The 18,972-nt window shown below is 43.5% G+C and overlaps 1 protein-coding gene across 1 annotated transcript in view; it reads left to right on the plus strand.

Annotated features, from left to right (window-relative positions):
* LOC142660222 (neural-cadherin-like) overlaps nucleotides 1-16,483 on the plus strand; it is a 92,427-nt gene extending 75,944 nt beyond the window's left edge. The window contains exons 23-34 of the mRNA XM_075836805.1: nucleotides 973-1,250; nucleotides 5,717-5,931; nucleotides 6,858-6,985; nucleotides 8,171-8,298; nucleotides 8,654-8,768; nucleotides 9,165-9,339; nucleotides 9,500-9,666; nucleotides 10,856-11,114; nucleotides 11,810-11,990; nucleotides 12,161-12,399; nucleotides 13,479-13,633; nucleotides 15,108-16,483. Coding sequence (XP_075692920.1) covers nucleotides 973-1,250; nucleotides 5,717-5,931; nucleotides 6,858-6,985; nucleotides 8,171-8,298; nucleotides 8,654-8,768; nucleotides 9,165-9,339; nucleotides 9,500-9,666; nucleotides 10,856-11,114; nucleotides 11,810-11,990; nucleotides 12,161-12,399; nucleotides 13,479-13,633; nucleotides 15,108-15,527 — 2,460 coding nt within the window. The 3' untranslated portion in view covers nucleotides 15,528-16,483. The remainder of the gene's footprint in view (nucleotides 1-972; nucleotides 1,251-5,716; nucleotides 5,932-6,857; nucleotides 6,986-8,170; nucleotides 8,299-8,653; nucleotides 8,769-9,164; nucleotides 9,340-9,499; nucleotides 9,667-10,855; nucleotides 11,115-11,809; nucleotides 11,991-12,160; nucleotides 12,400-13,478; nucleotides 13,634-15,107) is intronic.
* The last annotated feature ends 2,489 nt before the right edge of the window (nucleotides 16,484-18,972 follow it).

An 18,972-nucleotide genomic window follows, 5' to 3' on the forward strand; every position in this document is an offset into this window, starting at 1 on the left:
TGCGATGAGACCCTTCTTCACAAGACGTACCATGGCCAGCGATTGGATTTTGTGTCTTGCGACGCATGCAATGTGATAGCGCCAGCGTCAGGATGTTGTGTGCACCTTCGCACATGACGTTGTGACGTCTTCGTTACTTCAGAGGAAAGAACAGGACCCGCAATATAATGGGGCCCGTTCCTTTTTTCAAATTACCTATGGGTGGACAGTGGCAAAGGACGGGCCCCTTTTTTTTTTTTTTTTTTTTTTTTTTAAATCAAATCCTGGTTCCTGAATGGTGTACCAGTACCTGATGGCAGCCCTGAGTGTCACCCAACATGTGTAGATTTCAACTGGTAGCAATAATAAATGATGTAATGCATTTGCTCCAGTACCTGTAGTAGTAGCAGAGCTCAGCTGTCAGTCACACCACAGTTCTACCTACACTGAGCTGCTCAGCAGTGTAAAGATTAGGGGCAGCACAGCTGCCATAAGTGCAGAATGAGTCTAGAACTTATATTTTTTCGTTTCTGGAACATTTAACAAGTTTGCTTTCTGCAGTGAATAGTTGCAACAGCCGGGCTGGTCACTGTGTTATAACTATGTGTCTATGGACTAAATGCTATCTAAAAAATGATGTTGCCCTGCGGAATATATTGCATTATGCCCGGAAGCTTCGAGACCGGGAAAATCTTTTAAAGGCTTCATCCGCCCCCCTCCCTGCTACAAGTTTCACATCCATGTAACCAGTGATTGAGATAAGGGTAATCCCGTGTGATGGCTCCACGGTACTTGGAAGTGACGTTTACATGTAAAATAAAAGCTAACAGAAGATAGTGCGATGTGTGCACTGATGCTAGCTCTCCTTGTCACATGAATAATGAATCTGACCCTATATAGATGTACACTGTATTACCATTTATCTGCTGACATAAAATCCATCTCCTCACGCTAATGGCTGGCTTCCTCCTTCTTTTGTTTCTCCTTTTTTAGATCCAGGCAGCTGTGAAGACGGAAATATTCCCGGGAGAAGCAGAGTTTTGCCTGCGAGCTGTATGTCTGAGAGGTGCTGGACGCCTCTGCTACAGGGTAATCCCAGACTGGCCAGTCCTTGTAGATGGCGGCAGCATCTCCTTTGTTTCTGTCATCCACAACTTGAGCGCCACATGTAACTGTCCATCATCGGGCAGGTCCCGACATTCCTGCTCCACTTTGCCCCAAAGTCCATGTCTAAATGGTGGAACTTGTGTGGATACAGCTACAGGATACAGGTAAGGCTGCATTAGCGCTGCGTTTGCAGTGCCCATTTGGCGAATGCGCTGGCAAAGTTCTTGTCCCGTTCAAGAAACTTATCCATAGGTCCCCGTTTACCTGATGGCGGCCAAAAGAATTTCCTTTTGACCTCTATCAAGCTGCTATATGTCGGTATACTTTTTTTTTCAACTGTATGGAATAGCGCAGTCGGCTACGGTAGTCTATACAGAGGCATCCCGCAAAAAAACGTATACTGCGTGTTATACTTTTTTTTTTTTTTAACATGGAAGCCTATAATAAAGGGATGGCACTTTATGCTTAAACAATGGTGGCCATCGGAGGTATACAGTCGAAAAGTACTTTGGAAACGCAGTGTGAATAGACCCGAAGGCCCCATTCACACGACCATGCTGGTAATCGCGGCCCACGATTGCGGGCACGGCCGTGCTCCCATACAAAAACCGCGGACTGTGTCGTGTGCATGGGGCCTTCAACTTTCCTTATTGTTAGGGCTTATTCAGACGAACGTATAATAGGTCCGTGCGACGCGCGTGATTTTCATGCGCGTCGCACGGACCTGTGTTAGTCTAAGGGGCCATTCAGACAGTCCGTGATTTTCACGCAGCGTGTGTCCGCTGCGTGAAACGCACGACGCCCTATATTTGGCCGTTTTTCGCGCATCACGCACCCCTTTGCAGTCAATGGGTGCGTGAAAACCGCGCACGGCACACGGACGCACTTCCGTGTGCCGCTCGTGATGCGCGCTACAGTAGTCAAAACTATGAATGAAAACAGAAAAGCACCACGTGCTTTTCTGTTTACAAACATAAAAACAGAGTGTCATAATGATGGCGGCTGCGTGAAAATCACGCAGCCATGCATCATACGCTGCTGCCACACGGAACTGTTATGGACCTTTTGCGCGCGCAAAACGCACACGCTCGTGTGAATCCGGCCTTAGGAGTAGAGAAGAACAGTAAATACATCTATGAAATTAGCTTATAAGGGGCTGCGTTGTGATCCCCAGAGCTGGGCTCCCTTATTGATACTAAATCTCCTGCCTGTCTTCTCTCCAGTTACTGTAATAAATATGATCTCTTGTTCCCTGTGAGGGTATGTGCACACACACTAATTACGTCCGTAATTGACGGACGTATTTCGGCTGCAAGTCCCGGACCGAACACAGTGCAGGGAGCCGGGCTCCTAGCATCATAGTTATATACGATGCTAGGAGTTCCTGCCTCTCTGCAGGACAACTGTCCCGTACTGTAATCATGTTTTCAGTACGGGACAGTAGTTCCACGGAGAGGCAGGGACTCCTAGCATCGTACATAAGTATGATGCTAGGAGCCCGGCTCCCTGCACTGTGTTCGGTCCACTACTTGCGGCCGAAATACGTCCGTCAATTCCGGACGTAATTAGTGTGTGTGCACATACCCTTATCTGCAATTTCAGGCTGGAGAAAGACTGACTAGATAATGTCTCATCTCCAGTGCTGAGAACCTCCAGAGACATTTACATCATGTGTGTGACTGACTGATATCAGCCGCTCCTCTTATAACACTCCAGCACTATTATAGTCTCCACTCCTGCCTGTATTATACTCCAGAGGTGCAATCACAATTCTGCAGACTTACTGTTTCCAATAGCAACCAGCAACAATTGTGACTGCAGCCTTGGAGTATAATACAGGCTGTAACTCAGGATCAGTACAGGATAAGTAATGTAATGTATGTACACAGTGACTCCACCAGCAGAATAGTGAGTGCAGCTCTGGAGTATAATACAGGATGTAACGCAGGATCAGTACAGGATAAGTAATGTAATGTATGTACACAGTGACTCCACCAGCAGAATAGTGAGTGCAGCTCTGGAGTATAATACAGGATGTAACTCAGGATCAGTACAGGATAAGTAATGTAATGTATGTACACAGTGACTCCACCAGCAGAATAGTGAGTGCAGCTCTGGAGTATAATATAGGATGTAACTCCGGATCAATACAGGATAAGTAATGTAATGTATGTACACAGTGACTCCACCAGCAGAATAGTGAGTGCAGCTCTGGAGTATAATACAGGATGTAACTCAGGATCAGTACAGGATAAGTGATGTAATATACACTACCATTCAAAAGTTTGGGGTCACCCAGACAATTTTGTGTTTTCCATGAAAATTCACACTTATATTTATCAAATGAGTTGCAAAATGACTAGAAAATATAGTCAAGACATTGACAAGGTTAGAAATAATGATTTTTATTTGAAATAATAATTTTCTCCTTCACACTTTGCTTTCGTCGCTCCATTTGCAGCAATTCCAGCATTGCAGACCTTTGGCATTCTAGCTGTTAATTTGCTGAGGTAATCAGGAGGAATTTCACCCCATGCTTCCAGAAGCCCCTCCCACAAGTTGGATTGGCTTGATGGGCACTTCTTGCGTACCATACGGTCAAGCTGCTCCCACAACAGCTCTATGGGGTTGAGATCTGGTGACTGCGCTGGCCACTCCATTACAGATAGAATACCAGCTGCCGGCTTCTTCCCTAAATAGTTCTTGCATCATTTGGAGGTTTGCTTTGGGTCATTGTCCTGTTGTAGGATGAAATTGGCTCCAATCAAGCGCTGTCCACAGGGTATGGCATGGCGTTGCAAAATGGAGTGATAGCCTTCCTTATTAAAAATCCCTTTTACCTTGTACAAATCTCCCACTTTACCAGCACTAAAGCAATCCCAGACCATCACATGACCTCCACCATGCTTGACAGATGGCGTCCGGCGCTCTTCCAGCATCTTTTCAGTTGTTCTGCGTCTCACAAATGTTCTTCTGTGTGATCCAAACACCTCAAACTTCGATTCGTCTGTCCATAACACTTTTTTCCAATCTTCCTCTGTCCAATGTCTGTGTGCTTTTGCCCATATTAATCTTTTCCTTCTATTAGCCAGTCTCAGATATGGCTTTTTCTTTGCCACTCTGCCCTGAAGGCCAGCATCCCGGAGTCGCCTCTTCACTGTAGACGTTGACACTGGCGTTTTGCGGGTACTATTTAATGAAGCTGCCAGTTGAGGACCTGTGAGGCATCTATTTCTCAAACTAGAGACTCTAATGTACTTGTCTTGTTGCTCAGTTGTGCAGCGGGGCCTCCCACTTCTCTTTCTACTCTGGTTAGAGTCTGTGTGTGCTGTCATCTGAAGGGAGTAGTACACACCGTTGTAGGAAATCTTCAGTTTCTTGGCAATTTCTCGCATGGAATAGCCCTCATTTCTAAGAACAAGAATAGACTGTCGAGTTTCACATGAAAGCTCTCTTTTTCTAGCCATTTTGAGCGTTTAATCGAAACCACAAATGTAATGCTCCAGATTCTCAACTAGCTCAAAGGAAGGTCAGTTTTATAGCTCCTCTAAACAGCAAAACTGTTTACAGCGGTGCTAAAATAATTGCACAAGGGTTTTCAAGTGTTTTCTAATCATCCATTAGCCTTCTAACACAGTTAGCAAACACAATGTACCATTAGAACACTGGAGTGATGGTTGCTGGAAATGGGCCTCTATACACCTATGTAGATATTGCATTAAAAAACAGACGTTTGCAGCTAGAATAGTCATTTAGCACATTAACAATGTATAGAGTGTATTTCTGATTAATTTAATGTTATCTTCATTGAAAAAAACAGTGCTTTTCTTTCAAAAATAAGGAAATTTCTAAGTGACCCTAAACTTTTGAACGGTAGTGTATGTACACAGTGACTCCACCAGCAGAATAGTGAGTGCAGCTCTGGAGTATAATATAGGATGTAACTCAGGATCAATACAGGATAAGTGATGTATGTAATTGAAAAGTGACGGACATTGTTATGTAGATTTTATGCAAACTCTATAATGTCGTATAATAGTAGGCATTCTCTGTATTGGTGCTACCTGGGTTCACTTATTATTCTTGTGACTTCGATTTTAGTAGGATCCTGCCACCACTTAGGGCTTTTTAAAATGCCATGTTTATCTGTACCCTTTTCCTGTGCTGTGCCGACCAGATGGATTAGAGCCAATGTCTTATCACACGGACTCATAATATTCGTGCTTCCTCTTTTAAATAATTTTCCACGGACGCCTTTGTTTATTTTTAGCAATCCGCTCTGCCGTGCGAGACTTGGAGATATGTTTTATTGAAATCTGAGGCAAAAAAGGATTAGAGGGAAACTGACAGATGGAAGAGTAATTTGTATTTATTAAATGCCGCGTTACAAGAAAAGATGCTTGTGTAACGTATGCAGTGATGGTATTTATATAATCCTGCCATAAATCTGATTGCAACAGCGTAACAAGTTGCTCCTGGGAAATACAATTCCGTTAAATCTCTTCGCATATTTGGATGTAAATGCATGTCTAGAAATGTAGTGGGGGATGGGCAAATGCAAGACAGGAAAATATTTCATCACCTGCAATTTTTATTTAAAATGTTGTTTTTTATTTTAATTTGTCTCTAGGTGTCGCTGTCCCTCACAGTTCTACGGACCACTGTGTCAGCTGACTCTACGCAGTTTTCACGGGGATGGATTCGCCTCTTTTCCACCAATCCGATTCTGCTCTGAAAGTCACATGTCTATAGAATTTCTTAGTGATGAAACAGATGGGATTGTGTTATATAATGGACCACTGTCTAATCGGTCCCTTGGAAATTCCGATTATTTCGTATCCATTGGTGCGTATATATTCATGTGACTGTATTATAAACTGTATGACGCACCAGTAGACCTTGGATATCAATTGCTGAAAATTCACTTGTACTGAAATGTATTTTTCGGGTCTGTATTCTCCCCATAGAAGTCAATGGAGTCTAGAAATATCTGAAACCTAGAGAGATCCATGCAATGACTCCCAGGGCACCATCTCCATAACTAGCCCTTCTCATTGTATGGTCCAGTAGACCACTCTGCTACCAGTGATATATTAGAAGGTTCCAGTGTAGACTCCGCTTGTTCACCGGGGTGGGGACTTGGTAATAGGACCATACTAGTCAATATAATACATAGAATAGGGGGGCCCCATAGCAATGATCAAAATGCCAGGTTTTACCACCCAAGACAGAAGGGGAACATTATGCCCTTCCTTGATCATTGGGCCAATTCTTGACCCCCTTGCTTGCTAACAATACAGTTTCTGTAGAGAGAGCCGTCCTGTAGGTTCTCTCCAGTAGTAAAGACGATAAGACCAACCTGGGCTCCACGGGCCCCATAGCAGACGCACGCTCTGTCTCTATGATCCGTACGCCCTCCATGCTGGTTTCTTGAGAATTGGCTCATCCAGAATTTTTATATCAAATATAGATTTTTATTTTCTTTAGACAGAATTGACGAATATAGGAGCATACAGATCCGTGTTATCCCCATAGAAATCAAGAATCTAGAAGATTTTTTGTCTCCATTGACTTCTATGCAGAGAATACGGATCTGTCGTTTGCTTATTCGCAAGCAGAGTCTGATTTTTATTTGTGATCCAATAAATGATATGAAGACAACAGATAATTTTTGCTTTTTTTTTTTTTCCGTCACCCACAAGACACATCAATTATAGATTTGGGTTTTTATACTTTATTTGCTTTCTTTGTATTTTTTTTTTTTTTTAAAGATCTAGTTCAGGGCGTTCCCAGCCTGAAGATTGGACAAGTCTACGATTCCCTCCATTTACAGCTTCCTGAAGTAGTGAATGTAACGGATGGGAAGTGGCATCGGATGGATGTGAGAGTAAAGAAGAAGGTTAATATCTGGTCCACGTGTATACATTGTAGTATTTTAGTGCAGTATGGATGTCACTTATTCAGCCTTATAGTATCGATGTGTGATTTTTACATTCCGGTCTTGACTGGCCTCTTGTATAGGGTTGGAGTAGAGCAGTGGTCTCCAGCTGTTGGCAAACTACAACTCAAAGCATGCTGAGAGTTGTAGTTTCACCACAGCTGGAGAGTCACAGGTTGCAGACCACTGGTGTAGAGTATTTAGCTTTGTGTTACTAACACCACTGGAGACCCACTGACTTCACATGACGGCCCCTTGTACGTCTTAAAGAGGAACTCTCCATATACTGACTTCACATGACGGCCCCTTGTACGTCTTAAAGAGGAACACCGGATTGTTTTCTTTTCTGGCATGGGTGGTTTAGTTGCTTGTCATTTATAATCATTCTGCCCTTGTTGTTCGGGAAACCAACTCTCCATATACTGACTTCCTACTGAACTCGTATGAGATGCTGGCTATGGTAGGACAAGGAGCTTGCGCTTGTACACAGCAGGTATTTTAAACAAGCACAGCTGCAGTGTAAAGCATGGAGGAGGAACAGAGCCAGGGAGGAGGCAACAGCCTGAGCCAATGACCTAATCGGAAACGATGCTTTAGTTCAATTTATTATGGCAGTAGACCATATTGAACATTATAGCTAAGCTGTAGTCCCCAATAATAAGTCTGTCGTAATACAGCAGAGCCGAAAGTTAAGAACTTTATAAAGGAGAAGTAGTAATGCGATCCGAACACCTTCCATAGTGATCTCGTCTCCTTATACATTTGTAGTCATGGAAACCATCTATAGACTGCGCTGTTTGTTCTAATGGTTACATATGTTACTAGTGAAGGTCCAATAGTCGCGTCAGAGATGAGTTTGAGTCTTTAGGAGCCGATTTCAGCTGTTTATTAGGCACGAGAGGCTTATTTGTAATCAACATAGTGAATTCAATTATCTACTTTGTAGAAATCATATAGGCTGGGTTCACACTGCGCGTTTTATTTAGCATGCTTTTTTGTTTTGTTTTGGTGGATGAACTCCCATTGAGAGATATGAGACTACCAAAAAAAAACGCACAGTGTGAACGCAGCCATAAAGCTACGTATTTTCTTACTTGTCCCTAAAATAGTTTTTTGGGTTACAATATTTTTATTTTATTTTTGCAGGAAGTAACATTTACCCTGGACCGCTGCGCTGCAGCCATTATAATTGAGAAGGAGGGAGTCGGCAAGAAGTTCTTATCAGAGGAGCGGGCCGCATGTGAAGTTGGAGGAGTGATGACCAAGGAGTGGAGGTGACGTGAAGGATGATACATATATGTGGTTATTATATGTTATCGGTATTCTAGAGTGGGTTGTGAATGTACAACTTGTAACCAATCAGATCGTGGGAATGTATTACCATAGAAGCTGCTATAGGACCCGTGGGGCCCCATGCCCCTTCCCTATGGGTAAAGGCTCTGCCCATTTTATGGAAGTCGTGTATTGGCAAACACAACATAAAATCCGGCGGGGCATCCTGTATATCTGTGCTCCCTCAGTATCTCACTGTAGGTTTCTTTCCCCACTGAATGCTGTAAAAAAAATCAGTGAATAGATCCAATGCTCGGACACTAATACAGCAACATTTTCCCATCTTTGTCTCTAAAGGATCTGGAATCCCCATCATGTTCTCCAGCTGGGAGGCTTTAAAGTGTCGCCTGCTCCGGACCCCCCACACACTCCATTTAAAGGATGTCTCCGTAATCTACTAGTAAATAAGGAGGTCAGTGATAAATAATTATGGATCTGGACTTCACTACAAGACTGATTCTAGATTAAAACTTGATCAAATGTATAAGGTGCCTCCATATTGCAACATAAAGCGGACATCGGGGTCAGCCCAGTGTTAGTCAGGGTTGGGGTATCTTTAGTGACAAGTTTACAGATGTAGCAGACCTGAAGATGCCATTGAAATCTTTGTTGCAGTAAACGCATAACACGAATTGTTTATTTGCAGTTCTTTGCAACATAATAAAAAAACAACCCAAATAATCGACAGGAGTTGGATTTGTGCCGAACGACACACTCAGCTCTGCTTTCATCTGTCCTTATCGTTATTGTAATGAGTACTTAAGATTATTTGCTTGTTTTTTTTCATTTTGGATTTTTCTTTATCAAGATGTATGATTTCGGGACCCCTGTAGAGCATGTCCGCAGCTCTCCCGGCTGTGCAGCTTGTGATGTCATCAGCTCTGCGTCTGCCCCATGTGAGACTAAATCACCGTGCACTGGAGAATTTGGCGCCTCCGGCTGTGACTGTCTATCCGACGCCGGTCAACAGGAATGTGAAAAAGGTACCGACCGTGCAAATCCCATGTTGCAATAATATTTCACCAAAATAGCAACTATATATATATATCCAAGAAGACTGTTTGTGAAATGTATCAGTGTATGAACACGTCTTTAGTAATAATTCTCGCCCTTTCTTACTTTCCACTGTCATTTTCCTCCCAGACGTCGCAGAATTCTTCTTTCAGTCCGGAAGCTTCATCCAGTATAAATTTCCCCACGCGTTTCATACACAAAGGACACATTTCCAGACCATGGTGAGAACACGTCAGTCCAATAGCATTATCCTGAGCGTGTCGTCCCGAGATCAAACTGAGTACATCATCCTGCAGGTAAGAGGGTCACGGTGATGGTTATAATATAACCGATAACTGGAGAGAATATGGACAAAGAATTCTTAGAGTGAAAGTTTTTTTAATGTATGGAAAGTTATCAGAGTTGTCACAGAGCCATTACCTGTAATATAATGTTTAGAGGGGTTTGTTTTAAGCCCTGACTATATTTAAGATATTTGCTTGTTGTCGGTGAATGGAAACCACCTTGTTTACATACAGGTAACTGTTTGGAAACGCTTCTGAGATGTCATAGTGACATGTAAAAAGTTTTGATCAGTGGTAGGGTCCAAGTCCTGAGACCCCCCACCACCCTGCTCGCAGGAAAAAAGGTGCAAAGCTCTTTGTTGAGTGCTGTGAAAGAAAATCTATATATCTCGGAGGTGAGCACATAGGACACGTCAAAAGTGTTTTCAAACGTTTCCCTTTACTAACCCAACTTGACCTCGTTTTAATTACACAGCTGAGGGTTTGTTACAGTGTAGACCAAGAGCATTAAAGGGTAACTAAACGTTCAACAAACTTCTGACATGTCATAGTGATGTGTCAGAAGGTTTGATCGCTGAGGGTCTAAGCATTGAGACACTGATCACTAAAACGAAGCGGCAGAAGCTCTCGTGTGATCGCTGAGTCGCTTAGTTTCTGTTCGGTTTTTCTCGGAAAGCCGATGTAGCGGTGTACGGGCTCATAGACTTTCTATTGCGTCTGTACACCAACTGCTCGGCTTTCCGAGAAAAGCCAAACAGAAAGCAAGCGGCTTACTGCTCACATGAGCGCTTCTGCCGCTTTGTATTAGCGATCAGTGGGTGGTCTCAATGCTTAGACAGTCAGCGATCAAAACTTATGACATGTCAGAAGTTTGTTGAACGTTTTGTTACCCTCTAGAGTCCAGGACAGCAGAGATTTTGGTTGATGCTGGGTATATCTCACAGATGATTGCCTGCACTTATACATTGTAACAAACTCTCAGCGGTGAGAAGCATTATGTCATGTTGGCTTTTCCACCTCTGGATGCAAACTATGAATGGTTCCCATTCTATGACAGCAAGCAAGGATCTTGAAAATGTTGGAGAATTTAGCCTGGACGATATGGCATTAAATAATGACGGCATGTGTTTCAAGACTCCACCGGCCTCAAATTCAGGTCCACTTGATGTCCCCTGGTTAATCATTGCTCCTTCCTCCTTAGGTGACACACGGGATACTCGCAGTGTCCTATAACATCGGTGATGGTGATTTTGTAGTTCGGCTTCCCAATCACAGGGTTGATTCTGGGGAGTGGCAGAAAATCACTTTGGAGAGAATGCAGAATGAATTCTCTTTACATGTGAACGGAGGAGGAGATGACCGAGAGATCACCGCGGCGCATGGCGCGTACAAAGAGATTAAAGTGGATCCCAGCAGCATTGTTCTCGGAAGTGGAAACCTGCAAACTCTCAGCTTTCAAGGTAAACTGCACACGGGATTTATACATGGATTGTTCCCATCGTGGTTCATGGTGTAAAGTGGTTACGTTACGACGGAGCATTAGGGGTAACCAACATTTGATTTGAACCCTCCCCTATTCTATTCCATACCTAACCGTTAGATTAACATTCCCAAAACGCTTAAATTAGCCCCAATTACAGACTATAATTAACTACAATTGATACATTTTTGGAATTTCAGCATTGTGAGGATTTATTAATTGTAGATAATTTGAGAACAGATCCAGCCAGTCAAATAATTATTGGGTGCAAAGACTGCGCTCGATATAAAAAAAATAAATACTTGAAATGGCCACTAAAATAAACTAAGCACATGGTTGGGGCAGAGCAGTGGAGTCGTTCGCTAAGACCTGAATCTGTCAGGTCCGCGGGACTTAGATGTGATGCCTAACAGGTGGATCCTGCGTGTCTACCCGCTTTCACTGAACCAGTCAGTCCCGCTGATCTGACGGGTACAGGATTCAGCGAACGATACAGCTGCTCTGCATACAGGATACAAAGCAGCTGTATCTCAAAAAGTAATAATAATTTTGAATAAAAACTAATATGAAAGTTTCACCAAACACTGACATTTATATATATATATATATATATATATAGCCACTTTCAAAGGCTTACATAGCTTTTAATTATGTATTTCTGCTCAATGTCAATAGGTTGCATAAAGGACGCAAAGCTGAATAACTACAAACTACCCCTGGAAAACCAGTCCAATACGCCAGTATCTATTATTAGGAAACATGGTGTAAATAAAGGCTGCGTTTCTGATGTCTGCAAAAGTCAGCCATGTGATCGGGGATTTGTGTGTACAGACCTGTGGATGATACATGCCTGCAGGTACAATACTACCTATTGCCATTTTATTCCGACACTGTGTTTAGTTGGGGTTTGCATATATTGTGGAACACCCCATTATCCTAAATGTTGTTCTGGTCCCCCAATAAAACCTATTACATTCATTATGACAACATGCTAACCCCTGTCTTACCGTTTGTGGTCTTGTGTAGCTGCCCCCCAGGATACCTGTTAATGGAGAATAGCACAGGCCAGTGGTGCCTCTACACTGTGTGTATGCAGAATCCTTGCAAGCACGGAACTTGTATCCCACAAACGCCAGCGGAGTTCACCTGCCTGTGTCCTGACGGATATGGGGGCCGTAAATGTGATGTTCTTCTACAAGGCCTGGATCCTGGATTAGGACTCAGCACCTTCCTTATCATCTGTCTATGTTCCACCGCACTGATAGGTAAGATGTAATGGAGTTCAGACACAAACCCAGTAAAACTGCTGAGATAATCTCTTCGTATTATAATCATTTGGTTCTTGCGATCCATTGCTGGACAATTGGAAACCTGGATTTCTTTCCAGATTTCCAATAGTCAAGCATCACATTATCCACTGGATACTGGGCTAATGGAATATTAATATATAACGTTGCTTTCAGAGCCGCCATCAGGGCTCCATAGAGTCAAGGTCTCCCCTACGATCTCCCACCGTCGCAGCACGCCTGGACCAAGTCTCCGCCTCCTCCTCACATGTCGCCGGTGTAGACACCAGACCCAAAAGAACTCAGACCCCTAAATTAATTTACACCTCCAAATTGAGTTTCCCGACCAGACCTCAAAAAGAATCCAGACCCCCGACCAGACACCTGAATTGATTTGGGGGTGTAATTTAATTTAGTCTCCTGACCAGACCCCTAAATTTATTTTCTGATCTAGACCAGACCCCACCAAAATAAAAAACGCCCCTGGCGTCGGGGCACTGCTTCACAGGACAGGCGCTGGCCATAGTTCACTTGGAAAAAGGTACAGGCCCCAATATATTGCAGGGCCCCTTCCCTTCTCCAAAGTAATGAACGTTGGCGTCCTTCTTCACAAGCCCGACGCTGGCCAGCGATAGGATTTTTGTTCTTCGGCACATAATTCATGGCGCCGGCGTCAGCCTTGTAAGGAGGAAACGGGCTCTGCAATATTATGGGGCCCGTTACTTTCTCCAAATGAACTACAGGGGCAGCGGTGGTAAGCAGGCCCCTCGTTATTTTTTTTTGACCAGGCCTCTGACTGGTGTGCCAGTGGTACTGGCCCGATTTTTTTTAAATTTATTTTTTTCTTTCCATATTTGAATGTCGTTCGTGTCCCGGACTACATCATCCTAAGGTGTTAAATTGTTCAGCAGTAGAAACTTGCCGCAGTTGAAGGTTACGGGCTGTATAGAATTTGTATTGGTGTAGAATAGTTTTGGTATAAACTAATGCACCGTCACAATGTAACAACTGGAGGGATGGGTGAAGTCCGATCTCACCGGGGTTCCTGTCTCTTGCAGCGCTGATCGCCGGCGCCGTCTTGTTCTCTCACTGCAACAAGAAGAGGCGATTAAATGAAGGCGTCTATCATGTGTCGGCATACAACGACGAGCCGGAAGACACCCGCCAAAATATCTTCCATTACAATGAGGAAGGAGGAGGGGAAGAAGACCAGGTGAGATTGGGCGTCCTCCGTTTATGTTCATACAAAGAAGAGTTCTGCAGCACTGAATTCTACTCAACCTGAGTAAAGAGGGGGGGGCTTATAAAGAGTAACTCTTCTTTTTTTTTTTTTTTTTCTAAATCAAATAAGTTTTCATTGATTGTTTTACAAAGATAAAAGATATAAACATTAACACCCCCCCCCCACTTAAAACCTCCCTAACCCACCCCCCTGTGCAAAAAGTAACTCTTCTCGTAACTGAGGCTTGGATAGGGCTCCCCAATCTCTCTCAGGCCTAAATCACACACAGTTTTTTGTTTTGTTTTTGCGCCAAAGCCAAGAAGTGGATCCAAACGCAAGGAAAGGTAAGAGGAAAGATTGATGGAAAAATGATTTTGTATCCACTTCTGTGTTTTGGCAGATTTTTTTTAATTTTTTTTACCTTACCTGGGGTCCTTGTTTAGAGGAGGCAGACTGAGGCAGAGGACCTGGGGGCTCACGGTGAATACGATGCATTTGAGTTATGACAGAAGAGGATATAAATGGGGAAGAGAGCGCGCTTCAGGGGTCACCAACCTTCAGCACTTTAGCTGTTGTGAAACTAAAATTCCCAACATGCCCCGATAGCCTTTGGCTGTCAGGGCATGTTGGGAGTTGTAGTTTCACAACAGCTAAAGTGCTGAAGCTTGCTGACCCCTCTATCTGCCGGTTTCAGAGTGGGTATGGGTAACATACAGCAGCGAGCTGGAGGGCTAATATAATACTTAAAGTGGATTCTGTCATTTGGAGATATCCTCTTTAGTTAGGGGATCTTACCCTTTCATGTATTGAGGAGCCACAATTAAGAGCCATGCTATATGTAGATAATCTGTGGTTCCACATACTTGGCCAGGAAGGGCTCACTAAGTTTTAACCTTTTTCAAAAATCCTTTCTTCCATTTTTCTTTTTATGGCTGTCTGTTTAATTGAGGGATTAAAGGGGCTCTTCGTTTTGGACAATCTCTTTTGGTTAGAGGGGCCCCTTAATGATAAACTAATCACTGCCCACACCATTAGTTTTAATCTGTGAGGGAACCCAAGTGTTCAATTTTCCTGCAGCGCCATCACAGGAGAAATGAAGTATTACACAGTCGACCATTGAAACCAATGTGCTGCCTGTGTAATTGAATAGACTCGGCGGGTCCTCCAGAGCAAAATTCACTCTTTGTAACCACTCTAATAGTAAATGGGGGACCCTGATCTATCTGAACTCCCCTTTGATGGGTATAAATGCCCCTAGTAATTCATTTCATAGATCACCTTATTTAATGGGTTGTCTGGTGACGGACAAGGTGGTTGACTTTTATTAGGAAACTGTATTTATTTTTTTTGCACTAAAAAGCTTAGAAAATGTTTCCCAACCTGAAGGGTTAACAGAAGTTGCACATTCGGAGTATAACTATGTGAGTTGCCAATCAGTTTTAATGATGATATCTGTTTACGGCAGGACGCATTCAGCATGACGGATCTCCAGCTGTCCCTTCAGAGCAGCCCGGCGCAGTCCCTCTGCAGGAGGATGAGGGAGCAGCATATAAATGGCCCCTTAAGCTGCGATTACGAGACGTCTGACAGCCAGAAGGTAACGTCGCAAGCGCCGGCGCCAAAGAGACTGAGCTGTTCTTTTACCGGTGGAGATTTTGAGCAATATTTCTACGACGTCTGTCAGGATGCTGCTTACATGCGCGCATCATGTGACAGCTTAAAGGTGTACGACACCGAGGGGACGGGGTCTCTTGCCGGAAGCCTCAGTACACTGGCCTCATCTGGACTCGACTCAGACCTGGAGTATGAAGAGTTGAGAACATGGGGGCCAAAATTTAGCTATCTCAGTAAACTGTACTCGTACACGGAGGACGACGATCCATAGTGATGTATATGGAGCGAGGATATGGAAAGACGTCCCGTCACCTCCATGAATGGTTGGATCTGCACTGAACAGACCTCACTAAGGGGTCTTGCTAACGCTGATTTCACCCACACTAGACGTACAATGATACGGAGCTGACAGCAATGCTCAGTCGCCCACAGAGCTTACACTCAAGAGCCCCATTCTAACGTACACCACCACCACTCAACTGTGAAGTTCTCTAGGAATATTGTAGTGTCACACACCCCTCCCCCAATAATCCTAAGTCACCCTTTTCTAGTGATGATTTTTATGCACCCCTATGTGGCTGTTAGATGTGGTCAAGGAGACGACACAAGGTCGTCCTACGTTCTTGGGTCACTTAATGTAAATGTATTTGGGGTTTTTGTGATGAGGCCAGTGTAAAGGTAATATCCTAATGCACCAACTCCTCTCCGAGAAATAGCATAGAAGACGATATCGCACAACCCTGACTGCAAATCCCTTCTCCATAATTATATTGAAATCTTACTAAACGTTACTGAGGAAAATACCCCCTCCCCTCTCCCGCAGTTTGTAGTGTTAAAATCCCTTTTTCCTTTTATTTATCCAGTTTCAAACCCTTCTGAATCCCATCGGTGGAAATAATCATGTGAAAGAGAAAAATAAGTCTCCTACCTGTGTCCTGTCCCGTCCTGGTAATAAATACATTTTGAAAATAGGGGGCACTTTATTTTTGAACATATGCAGAATAATCAGGTTCCTTGTCTCCTTCTGACACCTCCCTCGTTTTCGGATTTACCGAGGACGTTTTTTGTAAGTAACCGTGCCTTACTTTGTGCATGCCCGACCTCGTGCCAACCTTTCCTTTACTTTTTGCATTGAATGTTTTTCTTTTTGGAAATACATAAAATGCAATTTCTATTGTGGCATTGATTGCATCTGGACACTGATCTGAAGGGGGATGTTAAAAAAAAATAAAAATGGAGATCAGCGTCTTCTGCTTCTATGTCGTCTTTTATATACCCCTTTATGCATTGTGCTATAGAGGTAACTGTGCGGTGTCTGCTGCGCCCAAGATCCATTGAACCACAAGAGCCTTTGACCACAGACCCATCAGTAATGTAAAAATCTGATGGTCCGGAAATCCTGACATGTGACCAAAATCACCCCAATCCGGAGTCCTCATCTTACTGGTCTCCAACACTGAAGTTAATGGGCAGCTCGCATCGTTATCCACATGGGGACCCCACAGACCCGCGGAGGAGGTAAGCAGGAATATATGTACTGTATAATTATACGTCTGATAGTAGATGACCAAATAAATTCATTGGTCTGTGAAAATACAAGAATAGTCACATTTTTCAATAAATTGGCCAAAAATATATTTGTGAATTCTAATATGGACAAAAGAAGTTGCTCGAATTTCAAAATTTCTAATATTTCAGCACCTTGGTGGTCCGGTGGATGCCGGATTATCAGAATTGTACAGCGTTTTGTTTTTTTATACGCATCTAATAGAAAAATGGAGTGAATAGGTAAAGTCCAGCATGTATATCCGTGTTTTACTGGAAAAAGACAGAAATGGGGTTAAATTGCAGCAGTTATTTGTGCCAAAAATTGCGTAAACGTGTGACGGTCGACACCGATGGTAGAAACTTTCCTCCACATTTATGAAGTGGTGCAATAATATTAGCGCCATTTTTGGCTGCAGTGCATCAGGGTAATGATATACATTGATATATGACCCACACGTTGGTTTAGAGGGGGGGATGTTGGGTGGTGTTGGCCTTTATTATGCAGCAGTTAGAATTTTTGTACAGTTCTCAGTGGGACTACAGGAGTCTACTCCAAGGTATTTGATTAAAAATATTAAAATTGTTTATGTGGAAGTCCTTTAATCCAGGCGCTTGCAGGCAGCCGGCGTGTAATGCGGTTCTGCTCCAACAGCGAGGACGGCCTTTTCTGCTTTCCGGCTAAAGCCTTCATAAATCCAGGTATTCTCATTACTTCCAGACTATGATTTAACAGTCATTACTTCCAGCTTCTGAGCAGTAGGCAGGATGTAGATGATGCCAGAGAATGTGCCATAAACTCTTAACAACCAGGCTCACCAGACACAAAGGCAGCACATCTCCCCTTCATTGCTATACAGAAAGTCTCTAACCACCGCTCTGAGGGGTAAACACTGACCCATCAACCCTTCTGGATTACCAAACTAAAATTATACAGAGCCTTCCTACTCCTGAAAGTCCTGCAAAGGTCAGTCTGGATTATACTCTAGAGCTGAATTCACAATTCTGCAGGCTTGAGCTATCCCAGCATTCCCTGGTAGTTTATTGCCTGCACAGATTTTGGTGATGAGAACTCCATGCCAGGGGCGTAACTAGGAAAGACTGGTCCTCATAGCAAATTCTCGACCATGGCCCCCCCCCCCGGGTGCCACAAGCAGCCCCCCTTATAAATAGTGCCCCTTGTAGAATGTGGCATACATCCCCCCTGTAGACAGTGTCACACCCCATTTGTAGATAGTGCCATACAGCCTCCCTGTAGATATCGCCATAAAGCCCCCACTGTATACAGCGCTATACAGTTCCCACTGTATATAGTGCAGCACAGCCGCGCCGCCCCCCCCTTAGTAGAAAGTGTCACACACAGACCCCCTGTAGATTGCGCCACACTCAGCCTCCTGTAGATAGAGCCACAACCCTCCCCCTTGTGTATAGTGCCACACAGCTCCCCCTTTGTGTATAGCGCCACAAGGCAATGGTGCATCCGAGAAAGTTGTATCAGCCAGGGAGATGTCACTCAAACATGGAAAGGTGGGTTTGGAGGCAGGACGTTGTGACTCTTCAGGATAGCGGCACCACCCCATGACCCTTTAATGAGTAATTAGCATATAGTGTGCGACGGTTTAAAAGTGGATTTTAAGAATTTTGCTGCATCTGAAAAAAACATATAGGGGAATGTTTGGAAATATTGCCAGGTCATGTATCACCGCATGGTGGCGCTTCAAGGTGTTAAAACTACCAGACAGATCCCCATTAAATATACAATGAATTGAGAACAATTCCTTCTGCTCTGCAATTTTGTTATTATAAATATATCCTATATAATTATAGATCCAGAACCAAGCTCATACATATATACAATACCACAACCAAGATCAGTACATAAATACAGCACTAGAACAAACCTAAGTACATATAGACAGCACCAGAACCAAGCTGAGTACATATATACAGCACCAGAACAAATACAGCTCAATATAGTGCAAACCCTGCCGTAAAGGTTTGTACGGCGTAAAACTACAGCTCCCAGCATGGCCCGAACAATGGTAAGGATATGCTGGGAGATGCTGTTTCACAAAAAAAAATATCATACCACCCATCATCTCACTGCAGATCATACAGTGACTACAGTGCTGATTAGAGGCAAAATAAACATTTACATTAAGTGACTCACC

The sequence above is a fragment of the Rhinoderma darwinii genome, chromosome 9, assembly GCF_050947455.1.
Source record: "Rhinoderma darwinii isolate aRhiDar2 chromosome 9, aRhiDar2.hap1, whole genome shotgun sequence".
Lineage (NCBI taxonomy): Eukaryota > Metazoa > Chordata > Amphibia > Anura > Rhinodermatidae > Rhinoderma > Rhinoderma darwinii.